This window comes from Ascidiella aspersa, chromosome 7 (genome assembly GCF_963924565.1).
Source record: "Ascidiella aspersa chromosome 7, kaAscAspe10.2, whole genome shotgun sequence".
NCBI classification, from domain to species: Eukaryota; Metazoa; Chordata; class Ascidiacea; order Phlebobranchia; family Ascidiidae; genus Ascidiella; species Ascidiella aspersa.
This window is the reverse complement of record NC_139453.1, coordinates 24,167,995-24,188,200: the sequence shown is the minus strand read 5'-3', so window position 1 is coordinate 24,188,200 and position 20,206 is coordinate 24,167,995. Positions and strand designations below refer to the sequence as shown.

At 38.5% G+C, this 20,206-nt stretch overlaps 2 protein-coding genes across 3 annotated transcripts; one reads left to right on the top strand and one right to left on the bottom strand.

The window, feature by feature from the left end:
• Positions 1 to 1,611: 1,611 nt before the first annotated feature.
• Positions 1,612 to 15,664, top strand: LOC146138581 (uncharacterized). The gene is made up of 8 exons (XM_083394607.1): positions 1,612 to 1,937; positions 3,621 to 3,830; positions 5,061 to 5,216; positions 8,110 to 8,311; positions 9,095 to 9,231; positions 9,701 to 9,872; positions 14,409 to 14,589; positions 15,075 to 15,664. The coding sequence occupies exons 1-8, from the start codon at positions 1,612 to 1,614 to the stop codon at positions 15,662 to 15,664; spliced, it is 1,974 nt and encodes a 657-aa protein (XP_083250733.1).
• A 374-nt stretch (positions 15,665 to 16,038) lies between these two features.
• LOC146138580 (putative defense protein 3) lies at positions 16,039 to 19,042 on the bottom strand. 2 transcript variants are annotated; one of them, XM_083393715.1, is made up of 4 exons: positions 18,777 to 19,042; positions 17,502 to 17,736; positions 17,340 to 17,417; positions 16,039 to 16,800 (listed from the first exon to the last, which is right to left on the bottom strand). In XM_083393715.1, exons 1-4 carry the CDS (start codon positions 18,964 to 18,966, stop codon positions 16,281 to 16,283), a joined length of 1,023 nt encoding a protein of 340 aa, XP_083249841.1. In that variant the 5' UTR covers positions 18,967 to 19,042; the 3' UTR covers positions 16,039 to 16,280. The 2 variants fall into 2 exon arrangements, with proteins under 2 accessions (XP_083249841.1, XP_083249842.1); XM_083393716.1 differs by having other exon boundaries at positions 16,727 to 16,861.
• Between the last annotated feature and the right edge of the window lie 1,164 nt (positions 19,043 to 20,206).

The window sequence follows — 20,206 nt, the reverse complement described above, 5'->3', positions numbered from 1 at the left end:
TTCAACGCTAAATCTGGATGACAAACTAACCGAACTACAATCTCGTAAAGCTCTAAACAGTTTTTAGTATTGTTTATAATTCCTTTGTTTAATGATTAAAATATTCAAGCTAATTAAGTTCGACACAATTTCAAAAACCGGTAAGCGTTCGCCAATTTAACTCTCTGAAAGAAAAAAAAGTTCATAGTCCTGAAAGGTTTAATTTATATATGCGTTGATAAAATGCAAACAAGAAACTTTAAATTGTTCAGATGTGTGATGGAATTTGTAAACGGGAACACACATAAAACCTAAAAAGCAACAATATATCTAAAGCAGAAAAATCAATCAGACCATAGTATTAAGACCACCGACATAATAAAACCAAATACGCAATAGTATCCACAAAAGCATAAAAACTTAATCGTCCAAACAGGACACAAAACTGTCGGAATAAGTCCTAAATTCATCCAAATAAGGCCAAATTGGCCCAAATAACGCCTGTAACTGTAGGGAGACTGTATCGGACGATCGGGGGCTATCGGTCTGGCATTGGCCGTTTTAGGTGTCGACGTTTAGGCACCCTATTTTGAACGGTTACTGTTAGGGCGCAGTTGTTTTGGCTCCGGATTTTTGGCCCTGTTTTGGGTTATTGGTGGGTAATGGGTGGGGTTAGAAAATGGGCTAAGGTTGAAATTATTAGGGGAGTTAGTGCTGTACTTAGGGGTTAGGTTTTGGGCTAGGTAAAATGTTGCATAGGCCTGATTCTGGCCACTCAAGTCTTATTCCGATTAAGACGGTACTATGACTATAATGGATTATTCCTAGTTTGGATTAATTCCGAACTGTGTTTTACTCCGACGTTGATGTTGTTCTTATTTTGGGCTGGAGTCCTTGTAAATAGCACGTAGAATTTTGATTTTAGGATTCGGCAATACTGTTTAAATTGTGTTGTATAGTTTCATATTTGCTAAAAGTATGCAAACAGTTTAACACAGGGGTTCCTAAACTTTTTTTACCGCGGACCCCTTAAAACATATTTTGCTTTGCATGGACCAGTGTAGGCAAGAAATTTTAAGAGAAGACGTCATAAATTTACGTCACAATGCAAATATAGACTTCAGAAATCTGCTGTTTACGGTCCAAAAATGTAATAGTGAGATAGGGTCTAAATACATTCAGTGCAAAAACGTTTTATTTTTGATCAAACTATTTGCTTTAAAAATGCAATTACTTTTTTAATATACACTAATAATTCAATTAGGCCTTCATGGTCCCCTTAAAACTAGTCTACGTACCCAAGTTTAAGAACCTCTGGTTTAATAGGTTTGTTTTTGCAGATCTTAGCAAGTGGAAACAGGTGAGTCACAGGCCAATCGTTATAAACCTTAAAATTACCGGCAACATTTCTGCTGCAAACCTTCGAAACGCCATCCGTCATACGTCACGACGCTTTAGCGAGAAAAATCCAAATTCCCGCTTCCCCACATATCGATTCGTGCGATCCCGGATCCGCTGAGCGTGAAAAATTGATGAGGACCCAGCAGCGCATCGCTTCGTCGCGTCGGCGATAATGATGCTGCGACCCCGAAGAGTCGCCTCTCCCGCCGCCAAAGCATCACCGCAAAAGACATGAAACTCCTTCTTGGAGCCAAGCTAACGCTGGTTAACATTGTGCTGTCCATTGCCGACGGCGCCGCCGCCTGCCTTGGCGGTCGCGATAAGTTCTGTCGCTGCGATCCTCTGCGATACCGCGTCGCCTGTACCGGCATGGACCTGGACATTAACGAGGTGCTGCCCTTTCTGATTCCGGCACGCACTCGCACCCTGGCGCTCAGGAAAAACTGGGTCTTGGGCGACGTGACGCTTCGTCCGGAGCACTTAAGTCGTCTAGTTGGCCTGACTTACTTCGATATCTCAAAGAACCGGTTGAGCAATATCGAAAGCGGAACATTCAGGTAAAAGATTTAGTGAGCTATCTAAACGCTGATCCGGCGTTAAAGGCTATTACGGCCTCGAGATTAACTTTTTATCCCAGATTGTGGCCTCGCATAAGAGCTTTCCCCCGCCCTCTAATTGCCCTCTAAGGGGCGGAGCAAAATAGCTTACGGCCTTGCTGAAAAGAGGCCACGTTACCGCGCGTGTGTAGACATAGTTTGGCTTTATTGTATAAATCGTAAACGTCTACGTGGCTTAACCTATGCACCTATAGCTTTAAGCTTTTACTTTAACTGCACCAGCCATGTCACAATGTTTGCTAAAGTTTATAAAATTGCTGCAAACGCTTTATCAGCGACTTTATTCTAAATGTAAATATTCCCGACAGTTTTTCTTATTTTTGTACGCTGCCAAGTGTTTATTTAAAAGTAATTTTCACTTCACCATTGTGTTTTTAAACAACATGATTGAGACGCAGTTCCAAATAGTTTCGACAGTAATATCAAGCTCCAATTTTTATTGTAATACTCTATAAACCGTCCTACGTTATTAAGACAGTTCGTTTTGGCACTTTATAATTTATGAGCACCTCGAAAAATATCGGTTCGAACTATTCGGCTTATCGGCGCGTAGCCCACTGTAAACAGAAAGGAGACACAGCACCGCATGAAACAAGTCACATAGGTTTCTGGCGAGGACATGAACCTAGAGTCCTAGACGGCTTGGGTCGATAGCGGTGTTCGATCAGGTTCGACCTTTCATGTTAGGGTTAAACGCGCACCGGCTTGAATTCGTGACGGAAAAACTAAACAAATCAAACAAATACCAGGAAAAAGCAAAAGAACAGTCTGTTTTTTCGCTGTGGCATAGCTTCCAAACAGAAATGTGAGGTTGACGTTGTTTTCAATCTTCGCATGTTCTGAAAAACCCAAAAATATGTGTTAAAAACTATAGCAAGTTATGGAACCTCTGAAACATTGTAATGTAAGCAGTTTATTTTGCAAAGTATACGTTCGTGTATTTGCTATATCAAATTTATAGCAAGTTATGAAACCTCGTAAGCATAGCAAATTTACGCAGTTTATTTTAATTAGTATAGGCCTACATTTATTTTGTATATCACTACGTTATTTTTAAATGCATTTTGACCCGATAATTTGAACTTTGGTCATTTATGTCACTTTATATTAAGCAATACAGTACACCAAAGAACTTAGAATAAACACAATGGTCCAAAAATCGGGATTGGGAAAAAAGAACAAGAACATAATATTCGGAAAGTAGAGAGTTTCGGCAAGTTTCCACGCGTCCTATATATAGACCAATAAATTGTCATAAGTTTTCCTTTAACGCGCGGAGCTTGCTTATTCTATGCAGTTGGGAACAAAATTAGGCCGATCCAATGTAGCACTTAGTTGTGCTTCGCGAAGGGCACAATAAAAATTTAAGAAAAGCTTCACACCTTATTTACAACGATAAACTCCAATTAAGTTAGTTTCTTAAAAAAAAAAAAATTTTTTTTAATTTAAAAATGATGAAATTGGTGAAAAAGCGATATTTTGAACCAAAAATATCACATATTGTCATTACAACCCAGCTTCAGGGTATATTGCGGCACTTATAATAGTACAATGCCCAACTTTTCGCACAGGCTCTACAAGGTTGGCCACAACTGGGTTAACCACTATGCGTTTTCGTTACAGCGAATTTCCGCAACTGACTTCGGTCGATTTGAGCGACAATCGTCTGCGCGTCTTGGAAACCGACGTTTTCGTGGCATCGTTGCCGCAAATGACGCGCCTCAACCTGGCCGCAAACCGCATTGTCGTCTTGCTGGGCGGCACCTTTCAAGCCCTGGACAGCCTGACGCACTTGGATTTGCGCTGGAATCCGATCCTGTACATTTCGCCCGAGTAGGTTTAGATTCGTCATTTACGGAATCATCCATTTTTGAAACACGGACTATACAAGGCATATTGTAACAGATGTTAGGCATTATAGGCACACAACTCCGATGGAACATTGGTGTATAGCAGGGGTTCTTAAACTGGGGTCCATGGACCCCTTGGGGGTGAAGAAAATTTTAGGGGTCCGCCATAAAAAAAGTTTAAGAACCCCTGGTGTATAGTGTATACTGTATAGCAGCGGTTCTGAAACTGTGCTTTGCGACCTTCGGGTGCACGTTTTTTTGATTTTCCAATTACGTCGCTTAGTGGTTTTGTTTGGTATGCAAACTCTATTGATAATTTAATGCTTACAAGTATTCTAATCTACTGATATTTGAACGTGTTATTACAAAAAATGCAGAAATTGATCATGATATTTTAAAACAAACATATAAATTGACTGGTGTGCAACAATTTTACTGAATATTATAGTAAAACCCTTTTGCTTGGCAAGTCCAACAAACTTATTCAAAGGAGTTGCAAGAAAAAGTTTGAGAACCACTGCTGTATAGAACCAAAGTTAACGTAGAGAGTTATTTAATAACTGCTATTGGTGACATTGGATCTATACTTTTTCGTCGATTACATATAATCAAACCCTTGTTTTAGATTTCAATTTTTTTTGCCCTTCTGAAAAGTTACTATTTTTTCAATTGTTTATTTTTTCTACTTTTCAATTTCGTGTTAACCTTTCTTTGTTTTAACACTCAAAACCGCCACAAGGTAAACACAATCACCGCTTGAACAAATTGCCTCTAAACCAGTGGTTCCCGAACATTTCTAAAAATGTTACCCGGTGGACCCGTTGCAAATATTTTGATATTTCGCGGCCCCATAAAAATTCATGGGTCAGTTGACCCATTTTACCTGTAGTACACTAGTGCAGTCAAGATTCCTTCTAATGTACCAACTTTCTAACTAATTCGAACGATTCGCTAAAAGCAGATATAATAGATCCTTTATGGAGTCACAACATCACAAAACGCTGTATAATAGAATAAGAAGAAATACCTAAAGACAATAATGATGACAGATAATGCGTAAAACATAGTCTAATGTTTAAAAACATTCGCTAAAGTCTAATGTTGAAAAACTTAAAGACTAATTCTTCTTGTGGTCCGCGGACCCCAGTTGGCCCAGCGGACCCCAGTTTGGGAACCTCTGCTTTAAACGCTTACTGATGTTGATTGACGACAGGGCCTTCTCCGGACTTGGCCAACTGACCAGCCTTCAGTTGTCCGATTGCAACCTGACCAGTTTCCCGTCTCCTTCCCTGGCCCCCCTCGCCAACCTGAGGCACCTCGTCCTGAGGGGGTTCCCATTTGTCCGGGAAATTCCCGAAGACGCGTTCAGGTATTGCTGTTGTTTAGGTGGCGTTGTCTTTTGTTTACACGATGTTGTTTTCAAACCTCTAGAAATAAGGCCGGAATTAGAATAACGTAATTGTTAGAATGATACACAGTTGGGAATAAGACCAAAACCGGACTTGAACCTGATGATAATTTGGTTTAAATTCACTAAGACCTGAACCAGTCAGAATAAGACATACACTGCCAAAATAAATCTTCGCACTTTTTTATCTAACCCATGACGCAGCCCCAAACTTTATCATTTAATCCACAAATAATTTCAACCCCAGCAGAATTCGAATAGCACCCACCCCTAACCCAAAATAAGGGTAAACAGTCCGTTACCAAAACATCTGCATCCAAACGTCGATGTAAGAACGGTTGATACCAACAGGGCAGCCCCAATCGTCCCATTCTCTTTGGGGGTTTTATGTGTTTTTTTACCCTTTTTAAAGATATTTTATGACTTTATGTAGACTAGTGCATATAGGTCCCATTCCGACGAGTGTAGGACCTATTCGGTCGTAGATATTCCTGCGTATTTAGTTTTTTTGTGTTGTTGATCTTAATAATGTGGTATTATAGATAATTCCGCTTTGATTGTCGATTTGTATAGGTCTTATTGTTTGTTCGCTATTAAACCACCAAATTAAGTTATGTCCAAATCTAAACGAAGCTTCAACCTATTCTTTGACAACTGAAAAGTGCATGGTGCTATTAGACGGCCATTGTCTTTTATGGAGTGCTAAGTTTTCATTGTTTAAGGGCTGTAGGCCATACCGAAATCAGTCGATTGGTATACATTGGTGTTGGTTCGCTACTCCTCGGAAAAGCCTATTGGTGAGCGTTATTTTTTACGTGTGCGACTTTTTAAGTATACCTGTTGGTTTTCGACACTAAATTGTGCGACCATTTTTTTGTGTACTACACAAAAGTTATAAATGACAAAAATAAAAAAAAACGTATAAATGCGCGATGGAAAATGCGCATCGAGCAATTGTTTTTTTTTATTTCGGCTCCTTCCAAATCTTTAGGAAAGCCAACTGTTAAGATTGTGTTCGTTTAGTCATTTTGTCAGCAGAGAACCGTTTGAAAACTCAGTACATTCCGTGACACGCAATAGCGTTTATATCGATTGTAACGAGTACAAATCGTTCGATGTATCTTCTTGGGATTGATGACTATATGTAATTCGCATGTTGAATGTCGATTAAAGCTCTATTCGTTCGCCGTTAGGATAAGCTGATCGATTTTTGTATCGTGTTATTTCGATTTCGCTATGGACAAGCAACAATATATGCGGGGTTTTAGTTGAATGATAAGCGGTGTTTATGCTGCTATACATGAAATGCGGCTAAAGGAATGTCCAATACTCGATTTCTTTTCAAATCGATACCGCTATTCTGGAACATTCCTTCCAGACGCCAAATGACGTCATTACCGACTTCGTAAAGAATTAATTCAATGGCTTGACTTAAGTACCCTTTGATTTATTTTTCAGCTTGGCTTGGCTTCATTATTCTGTGTGACATGACTTTATTTGGCTTGACGCGGACTTAGGTTGTTTTAGACACATGGCTTAAGTTAAATTTGGTTTTATCCATCAAACAGTTTATATCTGTTTGTTTTAGTGGTTGCAATATAAAATTATCAAAATGGACTTAGGTTATTGATTTCAACTGCTTGATAGTAATGATTTGACTTGCTGTTGCAATGATTCGGGACTTGACTTCTGTAAAACACAAACTGTTTTTTTGTCGAAATAAGTTGACTCGGATTGAGTGTGGTGACTAAAATGACACATAAATATCTTGCGTATGATAACACAAATTTTCATTTTAAATTGTCAATACTGCGTTTAATTGTAAACCAATGCTCAATACCTTTTGTAATAGATTATCACGAGGGCATCGAATCCTATTCCGTATTGGTGACATCACTATACACTATACCGCAGTGGTTCTCGGCCTTTTATTACTGGTGGCACCGTCTATAACCTATCAACGTTTTGGAAAATACATAACGGAACGAAACAAGGATATGATAATAAAAATATGATAATAAAGAAGTCATAATAAAAATTATAATCAGAAAATAGATGTTCGTGGCCCCCTGGAGACTGCTCTGTGCCATAAAATATTATGCTCAAAATAGAGTGGCCTTATGTAAAAACTTAGGAAAGGTGAGCAACCCCCGACAATATAGCTCGACATTACATAGAAAAATTGTTAAAATTTTTTTCCGGGAGCGAAATAACTTTTATTGTAAAGAGTACATTCATTTTCTTCAATTGTCATTTATGTATACCATGTGACAATTTATTTATGAACACTTAGAACTGAAAAAATTGCTCAAAACAGAATCATATTTTACTGTACAAGACATCGATTTTTGTATTTGCATTGCTAACGTTTGCAAAATTGACAATTTGCCATTGTTGTTTATTTATAATACGCACAGTATTTTAATAATGAATTTCAAAGCCAAAAAGGTCGAGTAGATCGACATCATCTTGATTAAGACGTTTCTGTACGAACTTTTATCTCTAATGTCGATCTAAAGGCTATATACTCGACCTATTTGCCTATGAAATTATTATCAAGCTATACATTACAGATCCGTGCATATAGTTCGTTCACTTTAATAAAAACAAGTTCTTCTGGTATATATTTGCAAAAAAATATATACTAGACGAACTTATTTTAGGATAATATATGCCTGGTAGCAACAGCATATTTGTTCGTTCACTTTATCCACACACTTTTCAAAACACCTATAAGTCGTGCTTTTCCGAATATATCGCAAAAATCAGTAAACGTTGAGATGCCAATTAATCCGCCCTATATCGCAGTTACAAAGAATTATAAAAATTGAAAAAAAATCGGTTGCATTTGCAGATACAATGGGGAGCTTGTATCGTTGGTGGTCGATCGCTTTCCCTCACTTTCTTCGAGCGTGCTTTCGCCCCACGTATTTGCCAGCGTTCCCTGCCTGAGCAGTCTGACTCTTTCGTACTGCAATCTTACGAGAGTGCCGGTTGAGTCCATTGGGACACTGAAGAAAATCATCTACTTGGATTTATCCGGTAACCAGCTTGAGGTAAAACATATTTTTTCTTTCGATATTGATCAAAGTGTGATGTAGATATAAACTATCATACTATAGTCTTTGGAGTAATTGTTTGTTTGCAACGGTCATCAAACTATTATCTACAATTTCTGTTATTCAATTCGCATGGACCTGTAGGCCATACTGTTATTAAAGCTCTGTCAATTATTTACTAAAATGATGCATTTCTCTTTCTATTGAAAACAACAACAATATTTAATGTACTTATTTAATTAGACAATTATAAACATCATTGTGAATTAATATTTAAAATTGAAATTCATAAGACAACAACTTTAATTATGCATTAAAGTTGCTTGCAAAAAGAATTAAAAAATATGAATGCCCCAATATCTTTTTAGGCTGTATGCTATATTGCATAAACACAGCCACAGCAAACCAAAACAACACCTCGAACGCTATTAAAATATTAAAAACGAGGTTAGGGCCTTTTACAATTCAAATTGCACTATTTTTGTTAATTCAATTTAAAAGTTTGCGTTCAGCTATAGTTCGATGTGTTAGGGTTTTGAAACCTGTTCTATAAAACAATAGGTTGATCCCCATTCCACTTAAAAACGTTTTAAAAGTGTTTAAAAGACAACCATTCCAAAGCAAAGCTCCCTCAAATGACATCACCTGTTCTAACACAACGAGACAAATGATTGACAGGTGGCGGCGTCGGGGTCGGGTCCAGGCCATACGAGTCGCAATAGCGACGCCATAAACTTCCACCGTCTCATGATTGAGTGAAATTGCATGTGCATTATTCAGAGTGTGACAGCGAACGACTTCGTCAAAATGGAGCGGTTAGAGAGAATCAGTCTCTCAAACACGGGTCTGTTGGATATTGACGACCTAACCTTTCGACGTGTAACCCGACTCAAGTCGCTGGACATCTCAAATAACAGGTTGGCACCCTTGCTTGAACCTTATATTCGATAGTGCTTGGTTTTTCCCTCGTGAAGAGTTTCTGTTTTGACATCGCTCATAAATTTAGCGGACAAAGTTTATTTGGCTTTAAAATTTAATTACGTTAGGCTGAAGCCTCGTTTGCACTTTTCACCTTCTCTGTGTCAAATGCGCTAAGGTTAGTTTTTTTTTAATTCAGTTTTTTTTTAAGGTTTGGTTTGGGTGACCGCTAAGTAGTTTTAAGAGACCGCAAGTGTTTCATTTAAATACCAAAAAGTCCAAAATTTGGGAAACCGCTGGAGAAATTTGAAAAAAAAACACCTTAAAAAACACTGAACGTGTTTATTATGAAGAGAGGTTTACCGGAGGTTTATTTGATCTTCGAGGGAAGTTCGTTTTTATGTTGTGCCGGGCAAACCAAAAAGCAAGCGAAACAGCTTCATTCTCAGCTTTCCTCTCTTTAAACAGACTTACGTCATTAAAGAGGAGCGCCTTTCCGCGAAACATCTCCCAGCTGCGCAACGTCACAATGGAGGACAACATGTGGTCTTGCGACTGCCGCATCCAGTGGATCGCCTCATTGCGAAGCGTCTCCCTCGGCCGTGGAACATCGTTTTGCGCTTTCCCGAAATACACCCAGGTATATACATACAGATGGGGTTTATGGGACTCAAGTTATTTTACAAATGACTAGACTTGGAATTGAGTGAATGACTGACTGGAACTTTATAAAATTACTTGTTTACAACAATGTATTCAAGGTATGGTGCATTCTAGCGTTTGGTAATCGATGTTTTGAATGGGTATTATGCCGTAAGAAATGAACTCGAGCCAACGATCGAACCATCAATGAACTACATTTTACTGTTGAAAGTCAGTTTTCTTTTAATTTAGGCGGTTTTAAGGCTACCAGAGAAGATTTTTGCCATGTTTGAGCCTTGTCGTAGATTTTATAGTTTTGACGTGATAAATCTTGTTTGTGCGTGAGCTTGTGAAGTGCCGCCTGATTTTTAATCTTAACTATAGAGAGTATAGACCATTGGTTCTCAACCTTTTTAGCTTAGGGACCGGTAAAATTTTAAAACAAAATTCGCGGACCGGTGGACCTTCAAAAATTGAAATCAACCCGAAATTTAATTACGACAAAAACATGCAACTTAAAAGCAAAGAATGGAAACTTTAATGTAATGAGCAATTTGCTGCTATCTTGTTTATGTGTTATACGTGTTTATTGAAGTTTTTTTACATACAGCTGGTCCTAAAGTTGACTTAAACCATCCATTAACTCATGTTACGTCACAATGCTGCAAATTACGCAACTGGCGAAGTTCTAAATTTGATGCAAGCCTTCAACATCTTCTATTTGCAATTGAGATATAAAATTCTAATATATTTGGCGGACCGGCAGGAAAGTTGACGCGGACCGGCCGTTGAGAACCACTGCTATAGACAAATACCTAAGGCTACCACTTAAATTCTAAAATATCCGAAATAAAGCAATTGTTACCAAAATGAAAAGTAATCAGTTGATGTTTTTTGCATAAAGCTGTAAATAAAATGTTGTAGTACAGTTATGGGTGGTCAAAACCCAGCCCTTTTGTTAAATTTGTATGTTGCAAAATTGCATTATGTCGTATATCCTATTAGACTGGTTAATCGAATAGCTGATAGAAGTACAGCGAGCATGCAGCCTGCTGTATGTGACCCGCGAGCAATACGCAAATAACTTTACGGCCAACGAAGGTGGCAACCGTGGACCACCCTTGTATAGCCCATGAGTTTTTGTTACAATTTTATAGTTAAACGCTTTCTTCTCATAGTAACAATTCATCTTTTTTTTCCAAATCGTAATCAGCGCTTATATCGGTTAACCCGGGAGTAATGTCGTAGTTTAATTGATTTTCAAAACATTTTTGACAGTGCTAAACCAAAAGTAGTTTACGACTACTAAAGGTGCATTACTGATTTTTTAAGGATGGCATTGGAAAACTATAACTTTTGTGAGATTAATTGATGAAATAATAATAATATTATTACTATTTTTGTTAATTTTGGGATCTAAGCCTGCTCCAACATTGCTAGTTGTTGATCTCTTCTCCATATCGTAAGATTCAAGCAAAACCACAAAGGTTGTAAAAGAGATCCAAAAACAACTTTATTCAACAAAAGCAGAATACTATAGTTACGCAAAAAGCATCGTCAGTTCTGCTAATATACTACAAACACAACGAAACACCAAAATTATATATATATTTTTGTGAGATTACTTGTTGAACTAAAGATGTGTTAGCCTACCACTGTGGCTGGTAGATAATGTACATACACACAATGCGACAAACCAGAGATAAATAAATAAACTTTTACCCGTACAAACCAGTTCGTGCCTGTTGAAGGCTACTTTAATCAAAACCGGGTCAATTAAAAAGTTCAACGGCCGAAATGTCAATGTAATTAAGGTCTGGTGTGCAGCAGCGAAATCGCATTATCCTTAAGACAGGTCGCTGAATGTGTACAAAGCTGCAGCTTTGAGTAAATTTTCACCAAATTGCAAGTCCTGTCTTGTAATTTTCCGTTCGGCCGTTCAAAAAAGGCTTTGTGGCACAAGTTTTCAGTAATTTTTGAACCGCAGGTGTCTACTGGTAATTGTTTAATTCGACTTCTCGAATGATTTGTTGTTAGGAAAATTGACTCTTATTTTTTGCTTTAAACTTTAAACGGACCGTGCTGATTGATTTTGCAGCGACGTAGCTTGCGATTGAATTGCTGTCAAATGCGATTATGCGGTCTTTCTATACTTGCAAATATCGATTTACCACATATCGTCTAGAAACCGCGATAGAGTCAAGATAACAAGCGAATTACTGAAAAGTCTGCCAAATATTAAAACAAACTATTCGCTTTGCTATATCTTCTAATCTAAGTAGCCTTTTATTGCATACCGGCTTCTATTACATGGTAATCCCTTATTTATAACAATCGATCAATGGAAACGCGTTGATGATAATTGTACGGTGACAAACAGCTTTAGTAACTAGAAGGTTCAGAGGTATATATTAGTTTCTCCTAACTGACGGACATATTGCTGTTATGTTATGCTTCATTTGTACATAGCCCAGAGTTTGACAACCGTGGCCCTTGCCTTCCCTGGGGACACAATTACAAATTCTTTGAATTTCATTGGCCGGATAAACTCGAAATATTGGTTTTGATTGAGAAATCAGAGACCACCCTTATGGCGTTCCATGACCTTTATCCAAAACTTTGATTGGGCCACAAAGTGCTGATAGATAATGTATGGAAGGAGTCACCTGTTATGAAAGATTAAAAATAACTGTTTATGCCTTACACCATTTGCTGAAGTTCGAAGGGAACAAGGGTAACTGTAAAAAATCATTTGGTATAGCGCGATGTTTTATTGATTGGTGTTTATCTTGGTGGGTAGCATTCTATTTTGCTAGGTTTGGTGGTTCATGAAAAACACTTTTAACTTTTAAATATGGCACATCAATGCCTTTTCAAAATGTGATTAAATAGCTCTACTTTACAGTGAAACTCCGCAACGTCTTAATTTGTTTTGTTGGAGCTGCAAAACAACAGACAGGCATTGCCCACGACCTTTCGTTTAGATCGAAAAGACGATAACTGTCTCAAAGCAGACAAATTAATTAAAACACGACCGATCAGGTGAGCCGGGCGCGCATCGCATGTGACGTTTCATGACTCGTCTGGCACAAAAATCGATGCATTTTCGAAGTTTGAATCATGTTGAACAAGTTTGACGACGCCCGAAGAATCCCGATCATTGCTAATGTATTCAGCGTTCTTTCAATTTCCCTCTGGTATTTCGATATTCTTGCGCCAATGCATATAGTATAGAAAACTAAAGGAAAGTGTGCTTTATTTAAAACAGTTTTTATTTTTTTATTTTTTTATTTTAAATATACTATGCCTGGTAGCAACAGCATATTGAAAGTGTGCTTTGTTGTTACAAACGAAGGTTGCCTCGTTGTCCACGAATTCATTTTGCAAATAACTATTTATTTTTTAACTTTTAGTTTAAAACACTTGCTAGCCGAAACCAAGTATATAGATGTCTAAGGTTAAGAGTGTACTTTATTAACCACAAATCCAAATAGTGAACGGAATCAACGGATTCTAAACAAAGCAGCTGTTCTTCAAACGGGATTTGTTATTTCGAGTTGTTCTTTAAGGTTATAAGAAATGTTTACTGTGTGGAATGCATATATTGTTAGCATGAGGAAACTTTATGCATGATTCAACTCCGTATAATTTGTTCTTACTTTGAAAATGTTTCTACAGACTTAAAAATTTTGAAAAAAAATGTTTCTACAAAAGGAAAACAATACTTTGAAAATGTTTCTACAAAAATGAAAACAATAGGGTGAAAGTGTATTCTACCTCATTACTCTTGAATCCAAATAGCGAGTTAAATTGCAAAGAAAACGAATTTATATAAATATGAAACACACATTGAGTCTAATATAATGTCCTTTGTAGCAGGGGTGGGCAACATTTTTCTAGTTGCGGGCCAAAGCCAAACTCACAAAGATCTCTGCGGGCCGTTGAATTTAAATTGTGTAGAATTTTTACGCATCTTATAACACCCGTAACGACATTTAGCCGCTAGAATACCTGTCCTTAACTTCTTGTACTCTAGGCAAAGACACTTCACTCAGTAGATGTTGCCCGTCGAGTATATTAACAAATCTCAGCAATACATACGATAAACGGAGCGGTGATTCACGCCGCTATCAGTAAGACGTATAAAATAGAATCAATGCGAAACGTTGAAAACGCACAATTCCGCGTTAGGTCACGCGTCAGTGAACAACGGTCACGTGTATAGTGACGTCGAACTAGGCAATATCAAGTAATATTGCATGATAAATGCTATATTTACATAGTTCAAATAACCAAAAAATAAAAGGAATGACCTCTTATCCATTTCGTAAAGAAGGTGGCGTGCCGGATGATATTCATTGGCGGGCCGGATCTGGCCCGCGGGCTGCAGGTTGCCCACCCCTGCTTTATAGTAACCCTCAGTTTAGGTGTATAGATTTGTCCTGACGTTTCTTCAGGATCCCAAATTAAAAAGTTGTATACTTTCAATACAGTTCGTTTTACTTATTTAAACTCTATACGTACGTTATTGCAGGGGAAAAGTTTACGCCAATTCGCCCTCACCCTCGCAGCAAACGGGCCCCAGTGCGTTCCGCCGAAGATCAAGCTCTTTAACCCCACCAACATCTCTGATGTCATGCCTGGCAGTGACGTCAGCCTGTCCTGCGCCGCATCGGGAAGTCCCCTGCCAATCATCACGTGGTACACCCCGAATGGTGTGTTTAGCATTTTGTAGTTAACAACCTAATTGTTCCGAAATTAAGTTCAGACCTAATTTTTCTGAAATTGAGTTCTTTTATTTTTGAAATATGTTTTTGCAATGAAATGTCATACCATATCGTTCTTAACCTTATAAAATGACTGCCATTGAGGCTTTAATTACATTTTTTCTCTGTAAATATTTTTTTTAACAAACTATCTTTAAACCTTATCACTTTTAGTAAGGTTACAAGACGCTTTTTAAAATATATATTTTTTTGAAATGGAATCATCAGATAAAAGTTCATAAAAATGGATTGCTGGCAAGTCCAAAGGCTTTGGTATTCAAAGGAATTTATAACAAAGGAAGAAACACTTATAACTTTTCACTTTTATATATTACATTTTTTATTTGGTTTTTGTATTAAATCAACCTTAACGAAAACTAATTAAAACACACTCAAAAAACACGGTAACATGCTTCGACGTATTTTCGCAACAGGCTACACCTTTCCCGAGATGCAGCCTTCGCGCGTGCGTCACGAGTTGCCTAGCAACCAGCTGCGCATCCGCTCCTTCCGTGCGCGCGACGCCGGCGAGTACCGTTGCGTGGCAACCAACTCGGCGGGCGACGACATGCGCGCGGTTCGACTGCGCATGGCGACGCCGGGCGACCAAAAAGATGAGAAGCGAAGAGAGAAAGGCGAAGGACAGGATCCGCTACCGGAGAGCAGCTCCGTAAACGCGACCAACGAGTGCGAGAGAGAGACGGGCATGTCGCCACTGCTCCGGATCGTGCTGATGGGAGTGCTGGGCGTTTTAGCCTGCCTTGGACTAGTCAGTTCTTTCGTGCTTGCTTTGTGGGGTCACAGCAACCGGCGGGCGCGCCTGCGACTTCAGCTAAAGGTAGACGAACTGCGTAGCGCCGAGGACCTGGCGGCTGGAGCCGTGGCAGCCCGCGCTAAGTTCGCTGATAAACGAGTAACTTTCGGCCAGTCGCTAAGCTCCGGCTATGGCTCGGTGCAGGGAAGCCCAAACGGACACCTACGGCCGCCGTCGGAAAAGGCGACACCGGATCGGGGAAAGCGGTGACTAATCTTCTTGGCGCGTTTTTTTTTAATTTTAGGAATTGCCCTCTTGCGCCACCAAACGGTACGATTGTGATTGTAGTGGACTCTATGCGATATAGATAATTTGCGGTTGCCGTAAGAAAACTTTTCGATGGGAACTGGCACTTTGCCCTTTTATAAAAACGCGCGCTAAATGGGTTATGAGGACACTTTTAGTTAACGTTTCAAGCCTTGGACGTTTCTGGTAACACACAACTGCACATAATTTAGTAATTGCTTGCTAAAAAATGTGTTTTTTTCAACGTGTATGCCTTTAGTCGCCTAAAAATTTGTTTTCGTTTATAAATGTTACACGAACAATATCGGAATGTTTTTCTGCTGTCAAACAAAATTTATTTAGCACCAAGAAAAGCAATTTTTTTTTATTTGAAGCAAATAAATTTACAGCATGTGTTTTAGAACAAATTTTTTACAGCATGTGTTTTTAGACCAACACGTTAAGCACATATTGCAATTTTTATGCACCTGTATATTTATCATTTAAAGGCAAGCATGGCATTACGATGTATAGTGGCACAACAAATTTCATAACAGCAAGAGGCCATTTATATGTTTCACCTTTACATAAGACGGTTTTATTAAATCGTTAAACTGTGGGATAACGTGCAAATACTAACACAAACAAGTAAACTGGCAATGCAAACGCCAGTTGTCCATCGACTCCCGTAAGAAGCACCGCTGGTGGTTGATTGGGTCACCGATGCTGCTGTATTTCCTTCTGTGTTGGATTGTGGATTTGTAGCTGTTCCGATGGCTGTGCTTTGAGATACTATAGCACCCGACGATGTTTCAGGCAAAATGCTTGAAGACGTAGAACTTTGATTAGATGAGGTGGGAGATGTTGCTAGATCGCCAGTACCTGCTGATGTAGTTTCAGAGGCTTCTGTTCTTGCGTTGGTCAGACTGGACGCGGTTGAAGGTGACAACGTGCCAGAAGAGGCAGTACTAAGGGTAACATTGAGTGACGATGTGGTTTCAGTAGCAGCAGTGCTTACGGATGTGGAATTCGTGGGGTTCAATGTAACGCCAGGCGACGATGTAGTTTTAGGTGCTGTGCTTGCAGGTGCAGCAGTCGACGGTTGAGTTGTGTTTGGGGCGCTGCTCATTGAAATGACGTCGGTTATGGTTTCAAGGCTTTCATGTAAGGCATACTTCAGGCCTAATTTAATTTTGATTTTAGGTGGTTTAACAACGCGTGATACGTTAAAGCGAAAAATAAGGTTGCCAAAAACAACATTTGATTTTAATTGGCAATTACTGAGGCGAATAAGTGTGATTTGTCACCATTTGCTATATACGAGAGAACATGGTTAATCTTACTGAAAAAAAAATCAGTACGACTTATTTATTACAACAAAATTTTACAACAAAATTTTAGAAAAATAAATATCCTATTTGTTATAATATATGTTTCATAACTTACAAAACTGGTTCTAAATACAAATAATCTTGTCGAAGCACTACTAAATCGTCTTTAGTATATTTAGGACTAAATCGCAGTAACTATACGTTTCGATTATTCGAGCTTTTTTTAGTTGCAGAATTAGCTAAACAAAAGCGTTGGCAAGTTTACTGTTTGCAAAATACTTATGTATAGTATGTACTAGGTCAATATTTGGTAGCTCTGCTGGGCCTACCTTGAAGATGTTTGCACGCTAATGGTCTGCGATGGTTGTTTTACATATACAGTCATCTGTGCTTTTACGATTGTGGCACTGCAAAAATAATTGTGATTATTGTTCATATACTTTTCGTTACAAATTAAACCGAATTGAATGGAAAATACTTGGATAGCTTACAAGATTGTATAGTTGGCATCGGGCGTAGCTGCGGACGGCGCCGTCCAGAAGAAACTGGTCACTTGCGACTTCAGGTTGTTGTTTGTGTGGGTCACCGACTGGCCACCTGGACAGGTTAGCAGCTTGTAGTCGGTGGCGGGGAATTCCCAGTTTCCGGCAGGTACGTTTGACCCCGAGGCGCGAGCCTGAAGCAGGATTCCCTTAAACTGAGTGTCGGACGTGGCAATGATGGAAACTAAAGCACATAAATAACTGTAGGCCTAGCTTATCACGGTGACAAGTAAAACTCAATGTTATAGATGTTTGAACAACCCAGGACTGGAGTTTGTTTTCAGAAATGTATACTTCTAAAAAATCGTATTAGCAGTTTCCTAACTATATGATAGGCATAATATCCAATAGTTTGGTTAAGAAGTTTTATGGGAGTGCTGGGTGATTATATTCTTACAATTTTAGATAAGTTCAGGTTGCGTTTTTGTTGCTAATGTTTTAACGTAGACCTATTCATATATTGAAACAGTGTTTTTTAGTTGTCATACAAAAGCAAAAATCAGTTGGCAAGCGGCACGATTTATTTGATCAACTATTTATTTTTTGCCAAACACCGCCTATCGTTTGGCCAGAATAGCTTTCGTGACTCTCGAATCGCATGCTTAAATGATCTCTATGAAGCGGAGCAAACATGTTTAACCAACCGTTTATCAACAAACCTAAAACGAGCAGACTGTTCCGCGTACGGGAAAATCCAAATTATAGAGCGATCTCTTCGTGTTTAAAAAACAATGTGGTAAATAGTTATTTTGAAGTGACTAAAGAACAAGACACATTTTCGCAATACGACAAGTCTAGTCCAAGTCCAAGTAATTAATATAACAGGTAAACTAAGAGTAAAGTAATTGACACAGAAACCATACGTTAAATTAAGATTGGATATACCTTCGATTATAATAACTAAGCCCAAAATAACAATTTTGCAATATATAACAAGCAAAATATGGACGTGCAAAACTTAAATAGCCATTAAAAATGTTACATTAAAAAAACACTTAAATATGGACGTGCAAAACTTAAATTCATTAAAATGTTGCATTAAAACACTTAGCCTAATTTCCTATGTATTTCACTCAATGACTGCAAGTCAGGTCATATGTTTAAAAGTCTTTAGTCAAATCACTTATTTAAAACATGTTTACAGTTACCCTTACGAAAAAAGTTTGGCCTCCCTTTCCTAAATCATGAATTTCATTTCAAGATATATGTGTCACACGACCTTACCGTTCACCGTTTCCGTAGGAGCAACCGTCTGCTTGTCAATCGAAATTGTGTAAGGGCTGTCGGTCAGATTCAGGACTGGCTGTGCGTGCTGGGGGTTCATGCTTTCGCAAGCTGCTGTCGGTGCTCCGTTTGAGTTAGCTTGCACCAAAGTGCCAGTCAGCAGCAGACATGTCGCCAGCAGAAAATTCATATTTTTACGTTTCGGTCCAACTGATGTTTTGCTTAAAATATTTCGCGCCCTGTGGTTGACAAAGCAAGAGGTGGACAAGAGCATTTTCTTTTCCTTTGATTTAGCAAAAGTGTTGCGTAACGTTGTAACCTGTGTCAATGCCGACTAACTGTACCAAAGAATAGTTTTATTTTGTCCTTTTATAATTATCTTATAGTAAAGTCCTATTATGGTATTTTTTTCAAAACCGGTACGTTGATTTTGAAGAAGGCCGCGGTTCCGATAACAAATCACATCATCACTATTATCAAATGGGAATTCTCAAAAACGTTGTGCACGTTGGTCGTTGGAGCACAAATAAGCTAAAATGCACAACAGCTTGTGTAAACCATTGCCCATTCGGCACACATATACCACTAACAATTATCGCTATATATCGTGGATCGGGTCCGAATCGACATTATCGAACTTACGTTAAAGTAACCTAGCTAATGATAAAAGTTCGCCTAAATAGCGGCAAGCAACACTTTTAAAATTGTAATAAAGCCTTTCCTAAATCCTTTGCTGAGCCTGTCTTCCCTTTTAACAAAGGGTTTAATTTAGTCTGACCTAACGCGTTGACTATATGCCGGTAGCCAATTCAAAAGTTTATTTTACTAGTCGCAGTAACCTGTTTAACCGACTTACTGCTAGGCTTATGAATGGCGCAAGCCTGATATTATTGCTATTTATCGGTAAGTTATTCAGCTGCAGTCGGGCAGTCATCCACGGATGGCTGGGTATGACTTTACTGCCTTGCACAAAAAAACATCCCCAAACTTTAGTAAACAGCTCAATGTGTCCTTTGGGTTTTGCCAGTCAAAATTCTTGCGTCCAACGCTTGACTTATGTTCGTACATAGCTGTAAACCTCAACTTGTTTTTCTTGTATTTCTCAAACCTTGTTCTGGCTCGGTGGTCTAAGTGTTGACATGAAAAGGACGGTGTATCTAGGGGAGGTATACTTGCTTTAACCTACCGTTTTTTGTAAAGTATCAAGTAAAAATCTTTTTATTGCAAAAACTCATCGATATCGACAGTATAGCACTACACAGTACATTTAAATTCAGCTAATTAAACTTTTAAACAATGCATATCAGCAGCGGCTCTGTTGCACCAGCGTCGACTTAAATTAAGAAATGAACGACAAAACAAATTATAATTGTCGTAACGTCAGTAGCATAGTTTCGATATCACCTTACGAAAGTATCTAGAATACTAAT

What these genes read in the sequence shown, in the direction of transcription:
- LOC146138581 (XM_083394607.1), top strand. Translation starts at nt 1,612, where the DNA reads ATGAAACTCCTTCTTGGAGCCAAGCTAACGCTGGTTAACATTGTGCTG. An exon ending in TATCCGGTAACCAGCTTGAG is followed by an intron (nt 8,312 to 9,094) that starts GTAAAACATATT and finishes TGCATTATTCAG; the next exon opens with AGTGTGACAGCGAACGACTT. An exon ending in CTGGACATCTCAAATAACAG is followed by an intron (nt 9,232 to 9,700) that starts GTTGGCACCCTT and finishes CTCTTTAAACAG; the next exon opens with ACTTACGTCATTAAAGAGGA.
- LOC146138580 (XM_083393715.1), bottom strand. Translation starts at nt 18,966, where the DNA reads ATGAATTTTCTGCTGGCGACATGTCTGCTGCTGACTGGCACTTTGGTG. An exon ending in GATGCCAACTATACAATCTT is followed by an intron (nt 17,418 to 17,501) that starts GTAAGCTATCCA and finishes TTATTTTTGCAG; the next exon opens with TGCCACAATCGTAAAAGCAC. An exon ending in AGCGTGCAAACATCTTCAAG is followed by an intron (nt 16,801 to 17,339) that starts GTAGGCCCAGCA and finishes TTCAATGAGCAG; the next exon opens with CGCCCCAAACACAACTCAAC.